Source organism: Diadema antillarum, unplaced genomic scaffold (assembly GCF_040938485.1).
Source record: "Diadema antillarum isolate AM-2024a unplaced genomic scaffold, OU_Dant_1.0 seq00000699_RagTag, whole genome shotgun sequence".
Taxonomy (NCBI): Eukaryota; Metazoa; Echinodermata; class Echinoidea; order Diadematoida; family Diadematidae; genus Diadema; species Diadema antillarum.
Genome location: NW_027271604.1, coordinates 180,066 through 204,815, shown reverse-complemented (window position 1 = coordinate 204,815; position 24,750 = coordinate 180,066). Strand labels below are relative to the sequence as shown.

Sequence of the window (24,750 nt, the reverse complement as noted above, 5' to 3'; positions counted from 1 at the left end):
TTATTGCTGAGGAGGAGGGTAAGCGTAGGAAGCCATCATTGCAGGTGGCTGGGTCGGAGGCGCCATTGTCGCGGTGTAGCTCGGTGGTGGTTGGGCTACTGATCCAGCTGGGGGCACGCTGGGGTAGAGGGTCACGTCAGCAGTACGCGAGACAGTCGCCATGCCGTGTGCGTTTCTGACATCTACAGCTTGAGTTCGCTGCTTCCTCTTTTTCTTTGATGAGCACACAGTGCCGATGCAAGCCACGACCAGCACAAAGAAAAGATAGAGCTGATCACGATCACTGATATCAGCCAAGCCTGCATACCACCTAAAAAAGATGGAAACACAATGGACAATTCTGACAAAGGGTCTTGTTTTTTAAAAGTGAGAGATGGTTATACAGATATATATATATATATATATATATATATATATATATATATATATATATATATAAACATGTTGAAATTCCACGTATTGGTTCCACGAAGAAATGAAGAAACAAAATGGTAATGCATTTTGGCCAATTAAGCATGAGTTTATTCGACTCAAATTTTCGGCGTCCTACGCCTTCTTCAGGAGTCTTGACAATGACGGTATCAAAACAAAGCAAAAAAAAAAATTGAACATGCAGAGCGTGCATCTATGAGTGCGCGCTCATGATATAATGATATAATAGCGAGAGAGAGAGAGAGAGAGAGAGAGGGTAGAAATCTTGTAGTCGGGTCAAAGAGGTTGACGCGTCATGTGCCAGTTAAAAAGGAAATATATCCTTATAAACAGTAATAGTCGATACGCTACTGGCATCATTATGTATCTATATATCTATCTATCTGTATACATATACAAATCTATAAAATCTGCAAGATTGTTTTGAATGCATGACTCAATAACTAATTAGTATCGTACTATGTTAAAATGTTCAAGTGCTGTTGTTGGTGGGAATAAAGCATATACATCTAAGAGCTGGAAACCACCTATATACTCGTCGCATACCTAAATCTTGCAGAATGAATATCAAGCAGTGCTATCTATACAGATACTCATGATGAAGACAACGTGACGATGTAATATTATCGATAAGCTCTCACAAATATGAACATGCTTGGCTTGACATACCATGGTCAATCATACGTTTCCAAAGTTTTTGGCAAGCAGTTGGAAAAAAAAATCACTTACCTCTGATGAGAAAGGATTTTTTTTTCTTAATGGTTCCCTTGAGTAGGAATCTTAAACAGCGACAATGTTTACTAGACATTGACTTCCCCTTTTCTGATACTAGTATATGCCAACAGAAAAACGAAGTTGTTTATTCAGTTAGTCTCCCCCTTTAATTTCTTTCTCTCTTATAGCTCTGAAACATTACTGACAAACTGCAACAACCTGGGGGTGATTCATCAACGTTTGTCAGCGCTGAAAATGGTCAGCGCTGACAATCACCATAGTAACAGTCAGTGACCAGAGCATCTCATCCAATCAAAACCAAGGATTTTGCTGAAATTGTCAGCGCTGACAAACGTTGATGAAACACCCCCCTGTTTTAATGGATAGTTTCGAATCAGGGAACGAGGAGTATAAATGAAGAGTTGGTGTACAGTGCTAAACGGCACGATATATTAACTCTTAATTAAAAAAAAACACACACACACACATGAGAAAGATGGTCATAATTATTATATTTTACAGCAATCAGAGAATGAAATTCGTAATATCAGTTCAGTTCAGTTCAGTTCAGTTCAGTTCAGTTCAGTTTTTATTTCTGCATTTCAAAATCAATACAAATCAACAAATCAACAAAATGCTTACATAGTCATTTACAGAGCTAATATTCGTAACGTTTGGATCATACATACATTTTTTTTTTCAAGAACGAATATTATACATATATAAAAGGAAGCAATGGGAAATGATAAAAATGAAATGCAGGGGACCATCATCATAAGCTAAGCTTGACGGGGAAGATGGCCCCAGGTAAAGAGATACATAAAGAAAATCTTGCCACTCACTGAGTGGGAGGTAATTGTGCGAAGGGCACAATAAAGAGATACATAAAGAAAATCTTGTCACTCACTGAGTGGGAAGTAATTGTGCGAAGGGCGTGCGGTGCAGTGCGGTGTGCATTGTGCTGGGATGAATCTTGGTTTGTACGTTGAGTGTTATTTTGTGTATCAGCGTGATGAGGTGAATGTTACTTCAGTTATGGCCGTGAACTCATTGTTTAGGGTGTTTGTTGACCAGGTGGTATGAATATTTATGTGTCAGAAGTATACTGGATTATGAGGGTGTTTTTTAGTTCTCGTTTGAAAATGTTCAACGACGTACTTTGTTTTAAATTAGGGGGTAAAGAATTCCAAATATCTGGTCCATTATGTTTTAATGATTTTTTAGCTAAAATGATTCTGGGGTTTTCGAGATGGTAATCGGACGACTGACGTGTTGGATATGAATGAACGGTGGAATTTGGAATGAAGAAGCCATCAAAAATTTTTGGAAGACAATTAAATGTATATTTATACATAAAAACAGCACTTTGAAAGGTGTGGAGATCCTCAATTTTCAATGTTTTTAGTTGACGAAATAGGGGATTGGATGGGGATAAGTATTGGGAATTGGTAAGTAAACGTACGTAATATCTTTAAGCAATGATTTTTGATGCGATTGACACCTTTTCATACAGATTATGCTGTAAAAGAGATTATGGATGGCTGTTGATACTTTGCATCAAAATATTCCTTTTGCTGAAAGACTTAAAACGCGGGGAGAATGTGGGTGAGAAGGATTTAGATGTTTGGCAGTAACTTGGTCCATTTTTTGTCTCATATTCTTCAGACAATTTTGTTATTTTCATCATTATTATCATTTTTTTCTCTGCTTTAGATTGGCAATCAAAATTCGTGTGATATATTTACGTCTCTGCCATAAAGAAATACTTACTGTATGTGGAGCAGCGCACGCCAGTGTCTTCGGAATGGTCGCAGTTGTGCTGTCCCCAGGGATCGTGCAAACAGTCGGACAGCTCGCTTTCATATCCAGAACAGACGACATCGTCTAAGTGAATAGGTCCAGTGCCCTGTCCGTAGTAAGTGTGAGAGTCGTAAACGCCCGGGTACCCCAGCTGACGACACACCACCCTAGCTTCGTTGGACCCCCAACGGTCATTGCAGACCGTGCCCCACACACCGCTGTGGTAGATCTCTACGCGGCCATTGTATGGTACACTGCTTCCCGCCAGACGAACTTGACCTTCGTAGCCTAGAATTGGGGGGGGGGGGGGGGGGGGGTTTAAAAACCATCGCGGGAAATTGACCAAAAGATAATTTCATATCACTTCCGTATTGAAGTTTATAACTTCCGTATCCTATGTCATCGGACAAGGAAACATTTAATTATGTTTGATTGGTGTTTGAAATTCACAAATTGACTTTTAGGAACCCTAGATGAAACGAACGATATTGTGTGTAACATGGTACAAGCAAGAGCAATGCCGAATTTCGGTTCATTGGAAGTTACTATCGTCTTGATTTTGAATGTTGAAACGAACCTTTGGTCATACTTAATCAAAGGTAATAACCAAACAATGTTTGTTTTGTCCAGTAGTGAAGATGAAAAGGATTCATAACTTTTTTTCAGAAGTAGGCCTGCTGTTCTGCTAGTGGAACTGTAATGATTATGCCACACTACAGTGTGTCCCGCAAAAAAAAAAAAAAAAAAATTACAATCGGATTTCTGCATTGATAACACAAAATATGATTAAACCTTCTAATGGTTACCTCAGGGTCTTAAAACGTAACATCTTAGCTCTATTTTGCAGAAAACCCTAGTCAGTTTGGTTAAGCGGTCACAGAGAAATGTGGATTGTTGTAAAACATGTCATGAGTCTGATTCTTCCACGTTTAGCACTTGGATGCTCTTGGAACTGCATAAAAAGAACTTGGAGGTATAAGGGATTCCTGACATGCTCTCCAAAAATCCTCATTATTTTCTCTTTGACCACTGAAGCAAATTGAATGGGATTTTCTGTAAGATGTGGGCAATGATTTGTAGTTTCATACCCTGAAATTGTGCTTGGATTGATTTACTATTTTTAATGTTATCGTTGCGGAGGGCACCATTGTATATATATATATATATATATATATATATATATATATATATATAACTTTTTTGGGGGGGAGGGGGGAGGGGGGAGGGGGATGGGGCGACATACGGTATAGTACACCTGAGTCCAGACAACTCAAGAGGGTAAAACATATCTACGGCCGTACAAGCCCGGCAGGTTTTGGACTCGAGATCTCCTGTAGAGTCCAGATCTTTAGGTCTATTTACTGTTATTTTACCTGAATTGGTTACCCCCAAAGTAAAATGGGTACCATAAGATGAAGATGATAATTGGGGAAGAAGCAACGGGACTACGGGACTATCACAGATAAGCTGAGGATAACCGATAGGGCACCGTCGATTTACCAGAAGATGTGTCGCAAACCACTCCCGCGTCTTCACTGTGAAGGCAGTTGGTGTTGCCCCATCCCCGATGACTGCAATACATTAGTTTTTCCTCGCGTCCCGTACAGCCTACGTTGTCGAGCCAGACCGGCTGGTACCGGTCTCCCTGGCCGAACTCAGCGTTGTCGGCGTACCGTATGGCGCCTCCGCTGTAGCCGAGCTGACGGCACACGACTTCCGCGTCGTTCATGCCCCAGCTGTCATCGCACACGGTTCCCCATTCTGAGTTGTGGAATATTTCGATCCGCCCTATCGCAGCAGTAGTACCACCGACTAGACGAACGTCACCCTCTGTGTGTTCAATAGGAGGACATTAGGAGCACATCAATTTTGTTTGATTGATAACCTTGTCTGAGCATTGTAATATTCCACTTTTCTGACTTACAAAAGTTAGTGTTATGGTGTTGTGTTGGATGATTGCCACACTGACCAATTTGCAGTATAGTTACTATGATATTCACTGGCTGATGGAACGTTTAGAATAACGCACCAGAGGAATAACGAACGCAGTTAGAAACCTTCGAAATAACAAGTGAACCATATTCAGATGTAGTGGCATCAATACGAAGGGTGGGTCTGGTGGGTCAATTAAAATTTGATTTGATATTTTGCGCACGTGCTAAAGCCATGATCAACAGGACCTAATACTCGTAGTTTTAGTTTTTTACCGATTGGTGGAAACCATCTTACTATATAATCGAGTGTACAAAATAACTCACCGTTTTGTGTCCATACTCCTTCGACGAAGAGAGCCAAAAGAACTCCTAGAACACAATGCAGCATCATAGTATTCACTCTAATTAATCACTTTTTTTTTTCAGATTGGTTTTAATGTGTCTTCCTTTGTCTTGGAGATGGCAAGTTAGACTTTTGTCCTTGAACTACAATATTCACTTACAAGATACAGAATGGTGAACAGTAGTCCAGTCGGGGCGCAATGGATATGGAATATACCGTCCTGCGTTTCTGAAGTGTTTATGGGTAAACAAGGTCTTTGGACTCATCGTTAGTTATCGGTTCATCTACGATAATACAAAGAGGAGAGTTATACCGCGCCTATCCTATGGTTAAAGAATAACCGAATCATAAAGCATAATTGTGAAATTCCTTAATCCATTGATTTCAGAGTATAAAGCGAGTGACGTATTAATGTAAACTTTACCCGACTGAAAAGTAAAGTGACATTAAACAATGACGGAATGTGGTAAGATAGCCTTATCACCATTAGACTGACATTTGTTATGTAAATAATGATTGCATTTTTCTTCTTGTTTTTCTCATTACAGAGTTTCGAACACATACCGAGCGGCAGACGGCATGAAATAAAAATCTAGGATAAAATGTGAGTACGCGTGGGTATAGTTCACACGCAATCCAAAACCATATCCAAAATAACATTGGTGCATTAAATGAAATAACAGGTTAAAAGTATAAATTGGACATGAATAAGACATCATTGAATTTACACTTCCACATGTTCTCACTGAAATCACACAAATTGAATAAGGTAAATTATTCCCTCACAATTTTTCTACAGATTAGCACACAATGATAGATTTCAAATCCTACAGTTTGTTGATGATTTTGTAAACAGCAACAACAACTCTCCAAAATAATGCGTTGTTTTAAGATTAAAACAATTTAAATAAAAACGACGCGTCTTATTTTGTACAATTCCATGTCATAAAAAGGGACGCCAGGCGAAGATTTGCATGCAGCTCAATGAGAGACTTCTGTTCCTTACCTCTGTCAATTTGAATGTGATGGCGAGTTATGTCCTTTCTTGAAATAAAACTTTGGAAACATTAAATTCTATAACTTAACAACACAATCTTATTTTTTTTTTCATGGCACGTCTATCATTTATTCATCTAACATTACTTGAGCCAAATTGAACTTTGTGTTGTATTGCATAATAATTTTGTTAGAGTCACACGACATAGTCTACGTCTTACCCTCTATATACTCCCTGGCAGTGCTAATAACTTTGATGACCAGAACATAATGTTGCCATAAGCCGCAGTCATACTGGCCAAAGATCGCAATCTTTAAGAGCTTGATTTTAAAGATCGCGATCTTAAAAATCACGATCATTAAGATCTCGATCTTTTACCAGTGTGATTGCGGGTAAAGACGATGATTAAAGGTCTGGAATAAGGCATCTGTCATCTCATCTCTCTGTGGAGATTATTTTCATTTCAACAACCAAACAAAGCCAGCTTCGTGGCATAGAAATGCGGAGTGGCCAACTTGTGTTTGGTACCAACACAACTTTAATAATGTACGTAAGGATACTGTGGGGACCTTTTATTTCTACCATTGTCAAAGTTATCAAACACGAGAAAGTAAAGATTATATCAAGTGATATAGTCTGGGTGCCGAAGCCACTTTTTGGGCCTAACCTTGTTTTACCGTCCACCCAATGTTTTTAATGGTTTTGTCCTATTTCGAGGGTGCTGAATCCGAATCTGCATGATGCAACTCTTGCATCCTTGAGGGTTTTGAGATATTCAAGATAGCCGCCAAAGTGGCCGCCGAAATGACCGCCAATTAAAACCAGAAATTCCGATGTATTTCCTTCTAAATGGTGAGAAATTGAAAACAATTGATGGTTTTACCCTATTTCGAGGGTGCTGAATCCGAATATGGATGATGCATCTCCTGCATCCTTGAGGATTTTGAGATATTCAAGATGGCCGCCAAAATGGCTGCCCAAACCGGAAATTCCTATGTATTCCCTTCTAAATGGTGAGAAATTGAAAACAATTGATGGTTTTACCCTATTTCGAGGGTGCTGAATCCAAATCTGGATGATGCAAGTCTTGTATCCTTGAGGATTTTGAGATATTAAAGATGGCCACCAAATGGCCGCTCAAACTGGAAATTCCTATTTATTTCCTTTTAAATGGTGAGAAATTGAAAACAATTGATGGTTTTACCCTATTTCGGTGGCGTTGATTCCGAATCTGGATGATGCATCCTTGAGGATATTGAGATATTCAAGATGGCCGCCAAAATGGCCGCCAAAACCGGAAATTCTCACGTATTTCATTCTCAATGGTTCAGAATTGAGAACAATTGATCGTTCTTCAAATTTATGAAGTTCTTCCGTCGTGATGTTTTCATTGCAACTGATTGACAAATTGCCCTACATCGACGTAAATAAGCACTGAATTGATCAGTGTTTTAGTAGTAGCCATGATAAAAAATCATGGGCGTACATACTCGAGCAGGATTCGAACCCACGACCTCCTGATCACCGAATAACAAAAGCAGTACCCGCTGCATGCTATAAGGATTAGAACCAACACTTGCTGTCGGGCGAAAGCTCGGTGGTCTAGTGGAGATGACGCCTGTACGGTGATCAGGAGGTCGTGGGTTCGAATCCTGCTCGAGTATGTACGCCCATGATTTTTTATCATGGCTACTACTAAAACACTGATCAATTCAGTGCTTATTTACGTCGATGTAGGGCAATTTGTCAATCAGTTGCAATTGATCGTTCTATTCCGATTTCAAAATGGCCGCAAAACCGGAAATTTCCACGTATTCCAATTTTAATGTTTCGCAATGGAGAACAATTTTATTGATGATTCTACCTTATTTCGATCACTTTGCTGAATGCGAATCTGGACGATACCATCCTTGCATCATTGAGAGTTTGGAGATACAAATTCAAGATAGCCGCCAAAATGCTCGCCGGAATGGTGAGAAATTGATAACAATTGATGGTTTTACCCTATTTCAGGTTTTCGTCAATGGCAAAATCTAAATCAAATCATAGTCTGCTGATAAACGAACATACTGTACATCCCAGTTTGAACTGTGAAACCAGCTTTACCGGATATCTTGGAGTTTGTAAGATACAGCTGTGCCAGGAATGAATCCTGCAAGACTACAGATGCGGTTGAATGTTTGAAAGATTACACTGTTTCATCTATACATATCATGGATATGTTTTGAACACTAACAATCAGTGGACAAGACATACCCATCTCGATCATATAGTGATAGTGATGTAGAGAAGTTTACTGAAATTCCCAACATTACCTGTTTTAATCCATGAACAGTTTTAATCGTTTCATCCATGAACACTCACATTGGTTAATTGGTTCATATTGGTGGTCTTGATGACATTGTTGACGACAATGTCGGACATTTTCATAGTTCTGCTTCAAAATTTTCTTCAATATGATGTAATATGTATAATAATGAGGCGAAAAACCTCGTATCTACAAAAATTATCTGACTGTTTATTCAAAAAAGTCTTTTTCACTAACATTTCAGATACAGGGTCTTGTCGTCAAAGCGAGGGAATGGAAAAATCACAGGTAACGCGCAGTAAAAAACAAACAAACAAACAAACGACAACATGTAAGGTAATAGTTGATAGTCCAGTACTTACGAATATCATAATCACGCTGAGTGCTTTTGAAATTACCCTTATATTGATATCTACGATAGTGGTCATGGATCCAACCATTTCTAGTGACGTAATCAGAATATGCCACAAGTTTCATAAGAGTACGCGGCGAGACTCATAATAATACAAGAAAAATTTCAACACCAAATACCAGCAGGCCATAGTTTGATATTACTGTTATATCCAAAAGGATTAACTTTACATCAGTCTGCAGAGTTCTTATTGGCTACCACAGGCATTACTTTATAACAATTGTGCATATAAAAAAAATCAGTCTTATCTTTGTGTTTGTACGTTTCAGTATAAATCATTTTTCTTTCAATTACGTGTTAAAGTTCCGTTTGAGACATATCGGAATATCTCAGTATATTACAATACCATTGTGACAGTCATTTTGGATGCCATTAATTGTTGGCTGATTTGACAAATTTGCTCAACCGAGTTGAATTCAAGAATACGGATTATTGCTTTTAATCCCTCGCTTCACGTTATAACACAATATTTCACATTATTTATAAGAAAATATCAAGGAATTTTCGTTTATACAGGACATTATTTTGTAAATATCTCAAAACCTTCAGCATCCTCGAAATGGGGTGAGACCATCAATTTATTTTCAAATTTTCACCATTTAGAAGAAAAAATATCAACATTGGAATTTCAATTTCTGCCAATTATTTTGGCGGTCATCTTGGACATCTGAAAACCCTAAGGAATGCAAAAATGGCAACAACAAAATGTCGAGGGTGCTGGATAGGCTCTCAAAAAATTCAATATTGACAGTTATTTTGGCGGTCATCTTGGAATTCTCAAAACCCCCCAAACACAAGAGTTGCATCAACCAGGTTCGGATTCAGCACCCTCAAAGGGTAAAACCGCATTGTTTTCAATTTTACACAATTTAGAACGAATTAGGGGGCCTACATGGGAATTTCCGTTTTTGACGGCCATTTGGGGCCATTTTGGCGGCCATCTTTATCATCTCAAAACCATCAAGGATGCAAGAGCTGTATCCTGCAGCTTCAAATTCAGCAAACTCAAAATATAGGGTAAAACCATCAATTTGTTTTCAATTTTACACCATTTAGAAGGAAAAAGGGGGTCTACATGTGAGTTTCCATTTTGGGCGGTCATTTTGGTTTCCATCTTTATTATCTCAAAACCCTTAAGGATACAAGAGTTTTATCAAGATTCTGATCCAGTACCCTCGAACTAGGGTATAAAACCATCAACAGTTTTTCAATTTCTCACCATTTAGAAGGAAATACAGGGGAATTTTCGGTTTTGGCGGCCATTTTGGCAGCCATCTTGAATATCTCAGAACCCTAAACGATGCAAGAGTTGCATCATCCTGATTCGGATTCACCACTGTCGAAACAGCTTCGAACTATCAATTGTTTTCAATTTCTCACCATTGAGAAGGAAATACATAGGAATTTCCGGTTTGGGCGGCCATTTTGGCGGCCATCTTGAATATCTCAAAATCCTGAAGGATGCAAGAATCGCATCAGCCAGATTCAGATTCAGCACCCTCGAAATAGCTTAGAACCATCAATTGTTTTGAACTTTTCACCATTCAGAAGGAAATACATAGGAATTTCCAGGTTTTGGCGGCCATTTTGGCGGCCATCTTGAATATCTCAATATCCTCAAGGATGCAAGAGTCGCATCAGCCAGATTCGGATTCAGCACCCTCGAAATAGGGTAAAACCATCAATTGTTTTCAATTTCTCATCAGTTAGAAGGAAATACATGGGAATTTCCGGTTTGGGCGGCCATTTTGGTGGCCATCTTGAATATTTCAAAACCCTCAAGGATGCAAGAGTTGCATCATGCAGATTCGGATTCAGCACCCCCGAAATAAGGTAAAACCATCAAAAAACATTGGGTGGACGGTAAAACAAGGTTCAGCCTTTGGCACCCAGACTAATAATTGAAACTCCACTGTTCATTAGGGTATGTATTCAAGTTGACTTTAATGCCTAAAGTTAAATAGGAAATAAAAACCTATGTATGGAATATTTAAGTATTCCAAGTTCCATGAAAATTTCATTTTCTGATTGATGAACCTACGGAATAAAGCCACAAAATTTATTTTCGGATTTACGTTCATCTTAATGTAAATTGGATTGTGTTATTCGGAATAACGAACATTTCGGCATAATGAATGGGGTGTGATTCGGAATAACGAACGTTCGGTGTACAAACAATTGTGAAAGTGTTTTATTGCTTACTGATACATGCATCCAGATAATGATAATGATAGCACTTTTGTCAGTTTGCTTTCCAGAAGAAGTTTGATGTCTTCTTTCGTCTTCCATACTCTAAAAATGCCTTTTGGTTCACTCATTAAATTTGATCAGAAATCATAACAAAAACTTGTCTTCGGCAGCTCTTTACATAATATATCTATACGCTTAGCCATTTTGCACATGTCCTTGCGAAATGAAGCAAAAATCACTAAAAATAAGTCTCTGACACAATATAGATAGAGTTCATGTCGCATTTTTTTTCTTCAAATGAACAGTTATTCAAATTGACGACACCATAATGTGGAAGGACCAAAATCGATGTATTGATAAAATGTATCTGGCACAAAATCGGTTTTCTTTTAAGTTACGATATCATGTGCCTAGACATATTGCCATTCTTTTGAATTAATTCTTTGTACAATCACACTGTACCTTATGGAATTGAAGTTTATGGAAGTGTTTACAAAACCACCTAAATCACATATTTCTGGCACAGAAAATGGCCATGAGAACAGGTACATTTTCCCCATTTCGAACAAGCTCTAGGCCTTTATTCTCCAATCTAGAAATAATGGATGTTTATAATCTTTCTGAATTTGCAGTATCAGAAATTTCGTATACGATTTACACAAAGATTATTTACCACATTCTTTAATGCAATATTACGATACTTTGATGCATTATACACATAGAACCAAAGGCAAAGAACACCCCATGCGAAGACTCCTGAATGTAAAACAACCAGTGGTATGCATCCTACAATTTTCTTTGCAGGAACAAAGTTTTGAAATCGTTTGCCGCTAAGTATTCCATAGGTAAAACAAGTTTTTCATTTCGTAAAAATCTCAAGATTTCATTGTTAACAAAGATTGACGATAAAGTATGAGCTCTATTATGAACTAAGCTTAAATTGTACAACATTATGCTCTGATTTTTTTTTTTTCGCCCCCAATGTATAGACTAGCACTCGTGCTATACATACATAGCATTATATACGGTATGTATATAAATCTTCGTTTGAATCCATATTGTCATACTCACACGCTCATTCAATATATATATTCAAGTACTCAATGATTAAAGTGAGGGAGCAAAAACCGATAGTCACATCGATAGTGGGTTATCGTTTGCAATCGTTATATTTTGCGTGCACTATAACTTTTGTCATGCACTGTCGGCCTGTATCGTAAGTATGTATGCTATTTTATATGTATATATATATATATATATATATATATATATATATGATATACAGTATATATATGATTACATATATGTATAGTATATGTATAATTATATATATGTATATATATTATATAAATTCAAACCTGGAGTTAGAGCAGCTGCTACTGATAAGCTATGATCTCTTTTTGACTTGTTTTTGTTCATTTCCTTTGACCTTATTGGCCGAAACCCTTGTTTTTGCGGGTTTTTGTTCATTTCCTTTGACCTCACTGGTCGAAACCTTTGTTTGTGCGGGTTTTTGTTCATTTCCTTTGACCTTACTGGTCGAAACCCTTGTTTGTGCGGGTTTTTGTTCATTTCCTTTGACCTTATTGGTTGGAACCCTTGTTTGTGCGAGTTTTTGTTCATTTCCTTTGGCTTTATTGGTTGGAACCCTTGTTTGTGCGGGGGGTTGTTCATTTCCTCTGACCTTATTGGTTGGAACCCTTGCTTGTGCGGGTTTTTGTTCAGTTCCTCTAATAACCTTATTAGTTGGAACCCTTGTTTGTGCGGGTTTTCGTTCATTTCCTCTGGCCTTGTTGGTTGGAACCCTTGCTTGTGCGGGTTTTTGTTCAGTTTCTCTAATAATCTTATTAGTTGGAACCCTTGTTTGTGCGGGTTTTCGTTTATTTCCTCCAATACCCTTATCAGTTGGAACCCTTGTTTGTGCGGGTTTTTGTTCATTTCCTCTGACCTTGTTGGTTGAAACCCTTGTTTGTGCGGGTTTTTGTTCAGTTCCTCTAATAACCTTATTACTTGGAAACCTTGTTTGTGCGGGTTTTTGTTCATTTCCTTTGATCTTATTGGTCGGAACCCTTGCTTGTACGGGTCTATTCAATGGTTGTCGTTCATGGGACGTCTTCGGATGCAATTTTCCTTTCTCACTTTCCTTCGGTCTTGCCATACACTCAACGCCAGCATGAAATTTGTGCCCACATGATGGCGCTCTTCCAGCTGGCCTGGCTTGAGGACAGTTCCTCAGCCAGCCTTCTTTTCCTTTACACATCACCATATGGCGGAGGACGTACTGATGTCGCGCCCCTTCGCCGAAGCGGCCCGCGTTCTGCCGGGCGGCCAGTGCCGGTCCCAAGCCGAGTTCGCGGCAGACCACCATGGCGTCCCTGATGTCCCACGAATGCCCGCATATTGTGCTCCACTCGTGACGATGCATGATCTCCACGCGACCTTCGTGAGGCGTGGAACCCCCGACTAGTCGCACGGAACCCTCTCTCGCTGTCATCAAAACATGTGGATAAAGTCATATACAAATAAAATGTAAGTAGTCAAGTAAAATTTGCGCTTTGAACTACATATGTGCACCGATGATACAGAAATATGTAAATAAAGTTAAACAACAGCTACCTATATCGATTATCTAATCTTTTGTTGCCATAGCTCAGTTGAAAGAATGTCCTCATTGCCATGTAGTTCAATAAGGAAAGAATGAACGCATTTTTAAAATATTTTCATAATTAATTGATAACAACTGAGTTAGGAAAGCTTCATCGCCGATACCTCTTTGTCTTACTCTCTAAGCTTTTACAGGTTTTTGTTTTTTCTCTCATCTACGTGTGATTTCTGGGTAATATATGAAGAGTTTGATCGCAAAAACCGATAAGTCCATTTTTGAAGATTTTGAAGTACGGTGTCTGTCATAAAGTACAAAATAGTACCTTTTAAATGATACATTGGTCACTACATATAAAGGTACATTTTTGAAGTTATGGTCAAAAGAAGCAAAACATTTCTTATCATTCTCTTTATTTTTCTTGACCTTTCATCGCAAATATCTCCATTTGGCAAATATGAACTTATCGGTTTTTGTGAACAAACTCTTCATATATTACAGAACACTTGCTCTTGTAATGACTATTGAACCAACCTTCTTTACCGCAGACGATACCAATATCCTGGAAATTTGAGCAGTTTCTCTCATCTCTGAGCCTGCTGCTGAAACATTCCTTGAAGTGTGTTTCCCGCCCTGAGCATCTGAAATCTGCGGCGTAGAACGGTTGCCTGTCGTTGACTCTCCCGAAGAGGGAGGGTCCGTTGGTGATCGTTGCCGACAGGAACCCCAGTTCACCGCATATCACCACGGCATCGTTGAATTGCCAGGATGTTGTGCACAATCTCCCCCAGTGATTGTTGTAGAAAATCTCGGGGCGCCCTCTCCCATTCATGTTTCCGACAAGACGAATGTCACCATCTTCATCTGCAGAATACAGAATGAAATCAAACACAAAATGATACAAAATCTAATGTATCTGGATTGACTGACTGCATCAATAAAGAAAATGATAAAAAATAAATTCAATGTAATATGTTATTTGATTTTCTATGACAACCGAGCTCTCCCTTATACATAGTCGAAGACACCATTCCTTTCTTATTGCAAGGAAACGCGCAACGGTCAAAACTTTATAACTGTCAAAGGGCATTGGCACTATATAGGTCTATAATGAGAAAACCCTCTAAAATGTTCTGACGAAAAATCTGCTCCGTCGTGAACTATAAGGGTGGACTATAACTTGTGATTATGTATACCTTTGATAAGTTTTGATAAGTACAGGCCCTATGATCTGCTGTCGGCCGTCTGATCAATGGATAGAGGTCAGATCGAGGCATCAGCACATGACAAATTGTGTAGAACGTGAAAATGAGTCAATCTGAAAACAGGACAGGCTTCTCTGTGTTTACGTCACAACATTACTATAAATGGGCATCAGGTCTTTTCAGACAAGAGGTGATTTGCAACCTTAATTTCGTAGTTTTCCTATAAGAGGGATGGGGTAGGATTTGAAGTGGTATAAGAGTACCCCTTCCATATAATTACCTTCATCCACTCTGCTGCAGACAACTCCGACGCCGCTTCCATGAGAACAGTTAGTCTTCCTCCAGACGTTCTCACTCCTACAGTCGACAAGCCGCCTTTCAAAGCCGGTGCACTGAACATTCTTAAGGTGAACTGGCTGTAGTTTGCTGCCACCACCAAAGAGGGCCCTGCCACTAGAGAGGGCAGCTCCGTCGAACCCCAGCTGCCGACAAGCTACAGTGGCGGCATTCATATCCCACGTGTTGTTGTCACAGATTGTTCCCCATGAATTTTGATGGTAGATTTCAACTCGTCCCTCGAACAACCGAGATCCGTTGACCAGTCGGATGTTGCCCTCTATCAAGAAAACATTTTTCCCCTGTTTTTGTGTTTTTAAGCGATACTAGGAACATTCGTGTTGCAGACAAATGGATTTAGATTTGTGTCCAAAACACCTGATAATTCCTATATGTTCTTAAGATCTTCTTTTAACATTTTGGAAATCAATACTCGGTAGACACCAAAATCATACAAAAAGAATGTCGTGCATATCTGCAGTGATATAAATATTGTTGAAGATGATGATGATGATAACACCAACAACATTATTAGTGATAATCATAACACTAATAATAAGAATGATAAGAATGATAATGATGATGATAATGATTATAAAAATGATAAGAATAATGATGATGATAATGATGATAAAAATGATAAGAATGATAATGATGATGATAATGATGATAAAAATGATAACAATGATAAAGACAACGATAATGATAATGATAATATAGTAATTGGACTTAATGATCATGTCTTATTTACACAGGTTAGCTTTTCTAGTTTTTGCACTGTATTTTCCGCATTCCCTGGCCTGGTAATCTAGTGTATGCTTGGACTAATCTATCCTGTCCAACATTTTGAACAGGGATAGGCCTATACCTCCAAAGCTTCATCCATTAAACCACAGTGGGTCCTCTTAGAATGTCCTTAAGGAAAACGAATAAGCATACATAGTTGATTCAAACACCCACCTTAAAAATTCCTATATATCGTCAGCAGATGTTCGTGGTGTGTGTATATGTTAAATTTGAAACGTCTTATATACTTTGAAACTCACCAATCTCACATCGTGTTGAGTGCAGGAAAAGAAGGACGAGACTTACGCAAACGATCCGAAAATTACCCATTGTTTGGGAGGTAAATCTCTGCAAAGATCCAATGTGGTTCTCGATAGGTCCCTCAGGAAGCGCGACTTTAACTCCTGGAGCAGACACTGTAATCGGTTAGTATGTCTTCTCCGTTAATTACTGACCCTAACACAAGCAAATACCAGACGACAGTTCTCGTCCCTCCGTGACCTTCTTAACTGGGTCGGTCAATTAAAACTCTGAGGAGAAAGATACATACATTAGATACCGCTAATCTGTCGATAGTTATGGGGGGTATCAGACTGCAGTGTGGGACAATAATGGTTTGTTGCAGAAGGCTGAGTACTCTGCTATCGGAACTCGCAATGCTCCACTTCCCTTGTGCGTTTGCCGGTGATGTGTTTTAAATGTGGTCGATTTGTGATTTGATCTGTTTGTCACTTACATCAAATTGTTTGTCTCATTGAACTTTCGTGATCATGCTTTGTGAATCAGCGTCGATCAGGAAATACAAAAGACAGAAGGTTACTTGTTTCATTTCAGTGGCTGCTTGTTATTTCACTTCTCATGCCAACTAACTCTTGATGATTGTTGCATGTGTTACTGCTCAGTAGCTCTCCAATATATGCCCCCCCCCCCAAAAAAAAATACAATGGGATTTCCGCCTTCATGAATTTCAAAATGATTAAACAATCTGCATGCTATTTCACGGTATGAAACTATAACTTCTTACCTACATCTTGCAAAAATATCCCATTTAATGTGGTTAAGTGGTCAGAGAGAAATGTGGATCGTTGTAAAGTATGTCATTGGTCCGTTTCTTCCAAGTTTAGCACTTGGATGCTCTTGGTATCCATCTGAACGAAAAATTATTGCTCACAACTGACAGGGCAATTAACTTATAGAATTCAAATTCTGTGCATGATCCCATATCAGTATGTAGTGATGAAATGAATATGTAAATATTTGAATATTATTGTTCATTATCGAAAAGAGGGGAAAAAGAAGAAAAAGGAGGAAGAGTTCAATCCAATCTTCAATTTGTTAATAATTAAATATCTATATACCTTAATCATTCATTTTCACACTTTACCAGCGCTTTTGCAAACTCAGAAAATCTGCTTCCTTTGTGATGTAACGAAACTTTCAGTTTGTAAGTTGAAAGTGTAAAGAGACAAGAAGTCACTAGAGTCAGAGATATTTTTTTTTTGTGCGAGAACACAATAAACAATTACTGTGTATTTGTAAGGTGTGCACACAATGAACAAAACTTATTAGAGGGAAGGGATTCCTGACATGCTCTACAAAGATATCCATTTCTCTGTTGACAACTGAAGCAAATCCGATGGGGTTTTCTGGTAGGATGTAGATAGGTAGTAAGTTATGATAATTATCATGTCTTCAAATTGCATTTTGATTGTATGACTCGCTATTTGTAAAGTTATCATTGCAGAAAGTCCCATTGTATTTTTTTTTGACAAGCGGTACTGTTGTCAGTACAGCATGTTCCCGTGACGTACTTCTTCCTTGCTCGTTATTTGAAGGCCTCGTCACTCACGTAATACGTTGTTATGTGGTTGATGGTTTTTGTAGTAACAATGATAATAATGATGATAATAATAACAATAACAACAACAACGACAATAATAATAGTGATGATGATAGTAATAATGATAGTAATAATAGAATCATCATTACAATGATAATAATAAAAATAGGGGGTATTCATAATGCACTTTACAACTCAGTCTGAGTGCTCAACGGGCATGAAAAATCTCTCACATAGCATAAAAGAGAGAAAGAAGTATATAGAGGAAAATGAACTCATGTTTATAAACTCATGTTGTTGTTTTTTTCTCTTAGAATGACGGAGGCAGGGAGAGAGAAGACCTGGTAAAATGAGTAATATTAGAAGGCTATAATTAGCTGCAAGACAAACTTTCAATTTTTGTCGTATAGTTTATTGTCTTCTACAAGCCCTCCATCCTCTAACAAAAAAAATCATGTTAAAGGTCGCAGTTTTGTGTCCATGAAAAAAGTGACTACTCAAATGCACTGTGTACTGGGATCACGACATGAGAAGATTGTAGGGCCTATACGAATATGACATAATTAGCCCAAGATCACGGGGGTGGAGGGGTGGGGAAGGGGTGGGGTGGAGGGTTGGGGAGGTGGCACCACACTTCGGTGAAACACGAGGAGTGCCTCAAGACTGCACGGCAGACTTCGCATTACTTGTAAATACGTGTATTTGGTTATAGTAACAGTGTATAGGACCAAAAACAATGTATGTCAAATAGTGCTAGATTAACCATCTACACATTAAGATATGAATAATGTTTACTTATGATAATGTAGCTTTGACTTTCTTTGGCTTGGTTTAACAGGAGCAAGCATCTTTCAGTTGTTTGAAGATAAGTCTTGATTGTCATTTTCTTGCCTTATTTATAATGTGTAGGGACAAAGATGATTTTCTGTAAGGCATTCACTGCACAGTGTATAGTTCAGAGGTAATTTAAGCTAAAAAACAGCAGTGGCACACCCAATTATTTTATTTGAAAGCAGGGACAAATGTATGTGTCCAGTTCATTTCATTCTATTCCATTTAGACCTAGGCCTATATCTTATCAGATTGAACAAAAAGATGAATGTTGTACGTGAGGTTTTTTGTTTTGTTTTGTTGTTGTTTTTGAAGGGGTGCAATCTGGGCACCGTTTCATGAAAGTTGTCAGCCCTGACAATTTCAGTAAAATCCTCGGTTTTGACTGGCCGAGAAGCTCTGGTCACCTGACTGTTACTATGGTGCTTATCAGAGACTGACATCTTGTCAGGGCTGACAATTTTCATGAAATGGTGCCCTGGAATTCAACTTTAGATGTCAACCTTGGAACGGTTTTCATGCCATGTATATAGCTGGTAATTACTTAGCATAGCGTTGGATGATTTTGACGAAATGATTTAGCGAAGATAAAGACTTTAACTGCGATTATAGTGATGAAAATCAAAGTGATTATAACAATGATTATAAATATTAGTCACTATGAGATAGCTATCATTATCATCATGAGTGGTATTATTTTCATCATTCTTATCATCATTGATAATAAAAACAGTAATATGTGCATCATATTCATTATTCTGATAACAAATAAGATTATATAGGAACAATAATGATAATAAAAAGTAGCAATGACATACGAAGATGAGTAGATGGAATCCAGTTAAAGAAAATCTGACATGAAGACAATGCTGCAACATTAACGAAAAAAAAATCGAACTTTGCACAGAGAAGATGTGTTTTAAAAGATAAACTCCCACGAGCCCGTCACACACCAACCCACAAACAACACACTTGGTTTGTATAAACAATCACGACCCAGTTATTGTCACCCACATAGGCTTCCTATCGATTATACGGTTCTGTGATGTTGCTGTAATGGCAGTGCAAATGGCGGTCTGTTCTGAAGTGTGACTTCATGCACGCCATACATGTTCAAGTTGACCAATTGGATGGAACAGGGAGGTGGAAAGAGATGGAACGTCTCTGTATGAATTGACTTTGAGGAAACTTGTGGACACTCATGAGAAAGCTAGGGAATATTGTTGTATCTGAAAATATAGATGTTGACTGTGGAGACATATGAAGCAAATTACCTGTAAGGGCATGGTGCATGTTATATTAATATCCTCACAATTCTTACATTAAAATAACACACACACACACACACACACACACACACACACATATACTTATCATAAACATGGTTTCGGTAGAATGATCTAGCGATTATGAATTTTCTTCTAAACATAAACACATAATAGATTACAGTATCTTGATTTTGGTTGTCTTGATGGTAAACAGAAAATGTTAGTAAAGGTGATTTCAAATTTGTAATTGATGATCAGTTGTTTTTGTTAATACACTGTTGATGGAACTGAGAGCAGTGACAGTTCTATATGCTATTCGACAGAAAAAAAAAGGTAATAAGAAGTAAGAACAGAAAATTATCTTGTTAATAAAATAGTTGAATTAGAAAGATTGTTGGATCAAAATATGAATATCAGAGAAAATGAAAATATAGATAGAATTAAGTCATTGAGAGAAGAATTGGTACAGCTTAGATAACAGAAATTTGAAAGGGCAGCAATTAAATAGACTACGGCTGAAAGAAATGCAGTTTGGAGGAAAAAAAAACCCAACAAAATATTTTTGAACTTACAAAAACCATTGAGGATAGTACAAAAAAGTGAAATTGATTGATTGATATCTGCTCCAACATTATTTTGATGGAAAAGAAGCAAGGTTCCCTTTTTGATTCCTCGTAAAAATAATACAAACTTGAATGATGAAGATTAATAATTTTTGTAAGTGTCTATATTAGGGGATTATTGAAAACTTGTGGGACAACAACGCAAATCACTCATATTATCATTTTATTTGCATATTGGTTGTTTTAAATCACCAGGGATATCTATTCAGGTATAGAGAAACTATTGTAAATTATTGGCACATGCACCTTACCCCTATGACACACACTATCACCAAGTTCTGCAAGAATCTTCAAGGTTGAAGGAAGCAGACTACTGACAAGAAGAAGAAGAAGAAGAAGAAGAAGAGAAGAGAAGAAGAGCAATGTTTTCGCAATTTGTATACAATACAGTATGCGTATAGGTTCTACGTGTATAGCATGACAACTGAATCTGTTTGGACCAAAGAGCTAGCTAGACGAGGAGAAAATATATTTTGTTTCGACCAGAGTATAGAAGAGCCATGGGGCTACTAGCTCCATGGAAGAGCTAGCTTCTTACCCGTAAGTTTGGTTTCGACTGGTATTACGGCACTGATACAGGCCAGTGCCGTATATAAAGAGAGTCTGGCCAACTCGGTTTTTGGCTTACGTGTTTTGAAGCCTGTGATTGGTCAAAAGCTGGTCCCGTGATCTACAGGCGCCATGTCGTTACTGAAGTGAGCTCATACGCAATGCCCATTGTTGACTGCCCCTTATTTGGCTTGGTTATTTTGTTACGTCTGAGCGTACACGCTAATCCTGTGACGCGTAATACGCGCGGTAACGACATGGCGTCCAAATTAGCAGTTGGCCAGACTCTCTTAATATACGGCACTGATACAGGCCAGTGCCGTATATTAAGAGAGTCTGGCCAACTCGGTTTTTGGCTTATGTGTTTTGAAGCCTGTGATTGGTCAAAAGCTGGTCCCGTGATCTACAGGCGCCATGTCGTTACCAAAGTCAATCACGCGGGCGCGAGCAAAGCTCATACGCAGTGCCCATTGTTCATTACGCGCAGCTACGCGCTAATTTTGTTTGCCTTTGGGAAATCCCCAATATCAGTCACGGTGCAGTGGGGATAATGAATTGTCATTGCCGTTGTCTACTTTATTGAAGTAGAAGGTATATAATAAAATTATATTATTTTAAAGTTATTTTGATATGTTTCTGCGGAAAAACTGAAGATTTGTCATGCCTAAATTCCTGCCCAGCATGGCGTTGCTTGAACCACCTGACTCATGTGAAATGATGCACCGCTTTCCGACAGATCCAAAACGAAGGAAAAAAAAAGTGGGAAATCAGTGTGCGACGGGAAAACTGTATGATATGTTTTCTTTGGATTCCTCACGGTGTCTTTCAGACTATCCAAGCTTTGATTTACACTTGTATGCCACCGCCATAACGTACGAAGTGTAGCCTGAGGCATTTGTTAGGGTCGTCCGTCCGTCCTTCTGTCTGTCCTTCATTCCGTAATCATTTTTTGGACACCGTTTGTATAATGAAACTGTTTGACATAAGATGCATGTGTGAGTGGACGAAGACTTGTCTTTAGCTTATAAACTTTTGTGTAAACACGCTCAAAGTGAAAGGTCAAAATCATGTACATAATGGTTAAATTCTTAAAACAATATTACTATTTCCCACATATCTACATGCAATTTTTGAAGGTGAGTACATGTATTTCCAGACAAAACTTACTGCGGCGACTATGATTCTCTTGTGATTTATCTATTTTCATTTATGGGGGGGGGGGTAGGGGTATAGGGATGGGGTCATGGGAGGGGCCAAAGGTCAAGGATCAATGTCAGGTAAAATGTTAAAATTCTAGTATCTATTGTTAGAATATTATTACCCAGTTCCTCCGTACCTTGGAGATTACCCAATGCAAAAACTTAAAACCAAACACGGTATTTGCATGCCATCATTACGACACAGTTACACGTATATATAGGGAAAGATTTTGGCCATGATGGTCAAAGGTCAAGTGAAAATAGTAAAATGACAAGATTTTCCACATATTTTTAAAATAACCACTCAGGGTATTGCCATGAAGTATAGATAGGTCAACTGACGAGTAAAAAATGCTCAAATTCCTTAATACTTGCTCTCTTAAACAATAAAAGTCATCCATTCACACCTAGTTCAAGGAAAGTAAACACTCGACGTATTATATCTTATGACAACCATGCCATTTTTTTCTGTCAATTATATGAAACCGAAGTGTAACATTGTCAAGACGTACTCTACCGTATGTACCCCCCAAAAAAATTACAACGGGACTCTCCGCATTGATATCTTTAAAAATAGTCAATCAATCTAAATACAAATTCAGGGTATGAAACTATAACTCATTGCCCACATTATTTACAGAAAACCCCATTCGATTTGCTTCAGTGGTCAAAGAGAAATTAGGGGTTTTGTAGAGGATGTCAGAAATCTCTTCCCTCCAAGTTCTGTCTATTGTAATCTCACACAAGAGCATCGTCGAAGTGCTTAACTTGGAAGAATCAGACTCATGACATGCTTTACAACAATCCACTTTTCTCTGTGACCGCTTTACCAAATTGAGAGCTAAGATATTGTATTTTAAGACTCTGAAGTAGCATTTAAACAGTTTAATCCTATTGGGTGTTATCAATGCGAAAATGTGATTGTATTTTTTTTTTTTTTTGGGGGGGGGGACATACTGTTCACCTGCTAAGAGAACAATGTAATATGGCTGAGGTATATGCCGGTAGCCATTTGGACAATTTTATTTGTTTTTTAACTTATTTCATATCTATATATTAAATGGTCCTGATCGTATAGTTTATATTTGGTACGGATGTCACTGAGGATATCCCTCATCATCATAATTATCCAGGTATTTGTGCTTTCGTTCAATTACAGGTCTTTTAAAAAACTATTTCTAAACAATTTGAGATCATTTTACATACCTTAATACGCACTTGCCGATGACGTTTCATGTTGTACATTGTACATAGGCGTATTCCTTTTGGATTACATACTAGTAGGCCTTCATGTCTGTTTTATACATAACTACATGGTACTAAATAGGATGGTAATTGATGGTTATTTACGTGCAAAACAGTAATAACTGTGGATAATTCGTCTATTGCCTGTGCACTGCTAGAATTGCAAATTTATTTATCATTTTCTTGCACAATATTCTTGTTCCCTGGACAGCTTGCTAAATACAATATAGCATACAGTCTAGTGAAAGTGTATGACACGGCATACTGTGAATTCTTCTTTTATTTTTACAGCAAAAAAATTATCATATTTATATTCAAGAATTATGTCCTTTAGACAGCTTCCCTATTGATACCTGGGTGCTTGTGTCTACAATGGTCTATTTGAATGTGTAAAAATGATTGACGATTGTTGGCTTTGTTCAACATGGATGGAATGAAAGAATGTCCCTCCCCCAATCTACACCCTTTCTCTCTCTGTGTCTCTCAAGCAACACAGTGCCTTGCGCCTTTGGGACGCCTGCGCGTAACGCTAACCCCCAAGCGCACACGCTAAAACCTTAAGCGCACTGTACGCTGGGTAACGACATGGCGTCCAATTTATGAGTTGGCCAGACTCTCTTAATATACGGCACTGATACAGGCAGCACCAGCGCGCCCTCTCTCACCCAGTGCCCACGGTACTGCTGCTCGACCGATCACAGGTGCATCATCTCCGCCACTGCAATCTGGGCCACAGTACAGAACTCTTTACACCTGGGCCCGCATCATCATCCATCGATCCGCGGTACGGTCCCCATATCCCCATACATAATGCATCAGCAGACGTAGCGATCGCGATCGTTGGGTCACGACGGAGCCCGGAGCTAAGTGGAGTTTGGCGGTATGTTTGAATACTCTTTCTTTCACTCGTATTATTCGTATTTTATATTCGTCTTTAGGCTACGTGTATTTTCAATCATTTGAGGAATGCCGAGTTGCACTGCACTTGCAGCAGAGTAGATTAGAGTACACGTATGGTACAAACTGTAGTTTTGATTTCATCGAGGCCGCCGAGCGAGCGAGGCCACCTTCATCCAGTTTCACCCGTGGGCGCTATACAATGTAGCTAACATATTAGGCGTAACGTTAGTACAGTA

The 24,750-nt window shown here is 38.5% G+C and overlaps 2 protein-coding genes across 2 annotated transcripts in view; one reads left to right on the top strand and one right to left on the bottom strand.

The window, feature by feature from the left end:
- On the bottom strand, positions 1–15,449 carry LOC139737687 (scavenger receptor cysteine-rich domain-containing protein DMBT1-like). Its single transcript, XM_071648367.1, has 6 exons — positions 15,218–15,449; positions 14,267–14,596; positions 13,270–13,617; positions 4,447–4,776; positions 2,892–3,234; positions 1–310 (listed from the first exon to the last, which is right to left on the bottom strand). Exons 1-6 carry the CDS (start codon positions 15,447–15,449, stop codon positions 1–3), a joined length of 1,893 nt encoding a protein of 630 aa, XP_071504468.1.
- Positions 15,450–24,468: 9,019 nt separating this feature from the next.
- The window catches only part of LOC139737683 (focadhesin-like), a 62,343-nt gene continuing 62,061 nt past the window's right edge, over positions 24,469–24,750 (top strand). The window contains exon 1 of the mRNA XM_071648362.1: positions 24,469–24,494. The gene's annotated coding sequence lies outside the window, so the exon portion shown is untranslated. The remainder of the gene's footprint in view (positions 24,495–24,750) is intronic.

Coding starts and splice junctions, on each gene's coding strand:
- LOC139737687 (XM_071648367.1), bottom strand. CDS start 15,449: ATGAATGCCGCCACTGTAGCTTGTCGGCAGCTGGGGTTCGACGGAGCT. Junction 14,597..15,217: donor CTGCAGCAGAGTGGATGAAG/GTAATTATATGG, acceptor TGTATTCTGCAG/ATGAAGATGGTGACATTCGT. Junction 3,235..4,446: donor GGTTTGCGACACATCTTCTG/GTAAATCGACGG, acceptor CCCCAATTCTAG/GCTACGAAGGTCAAGTTCGT.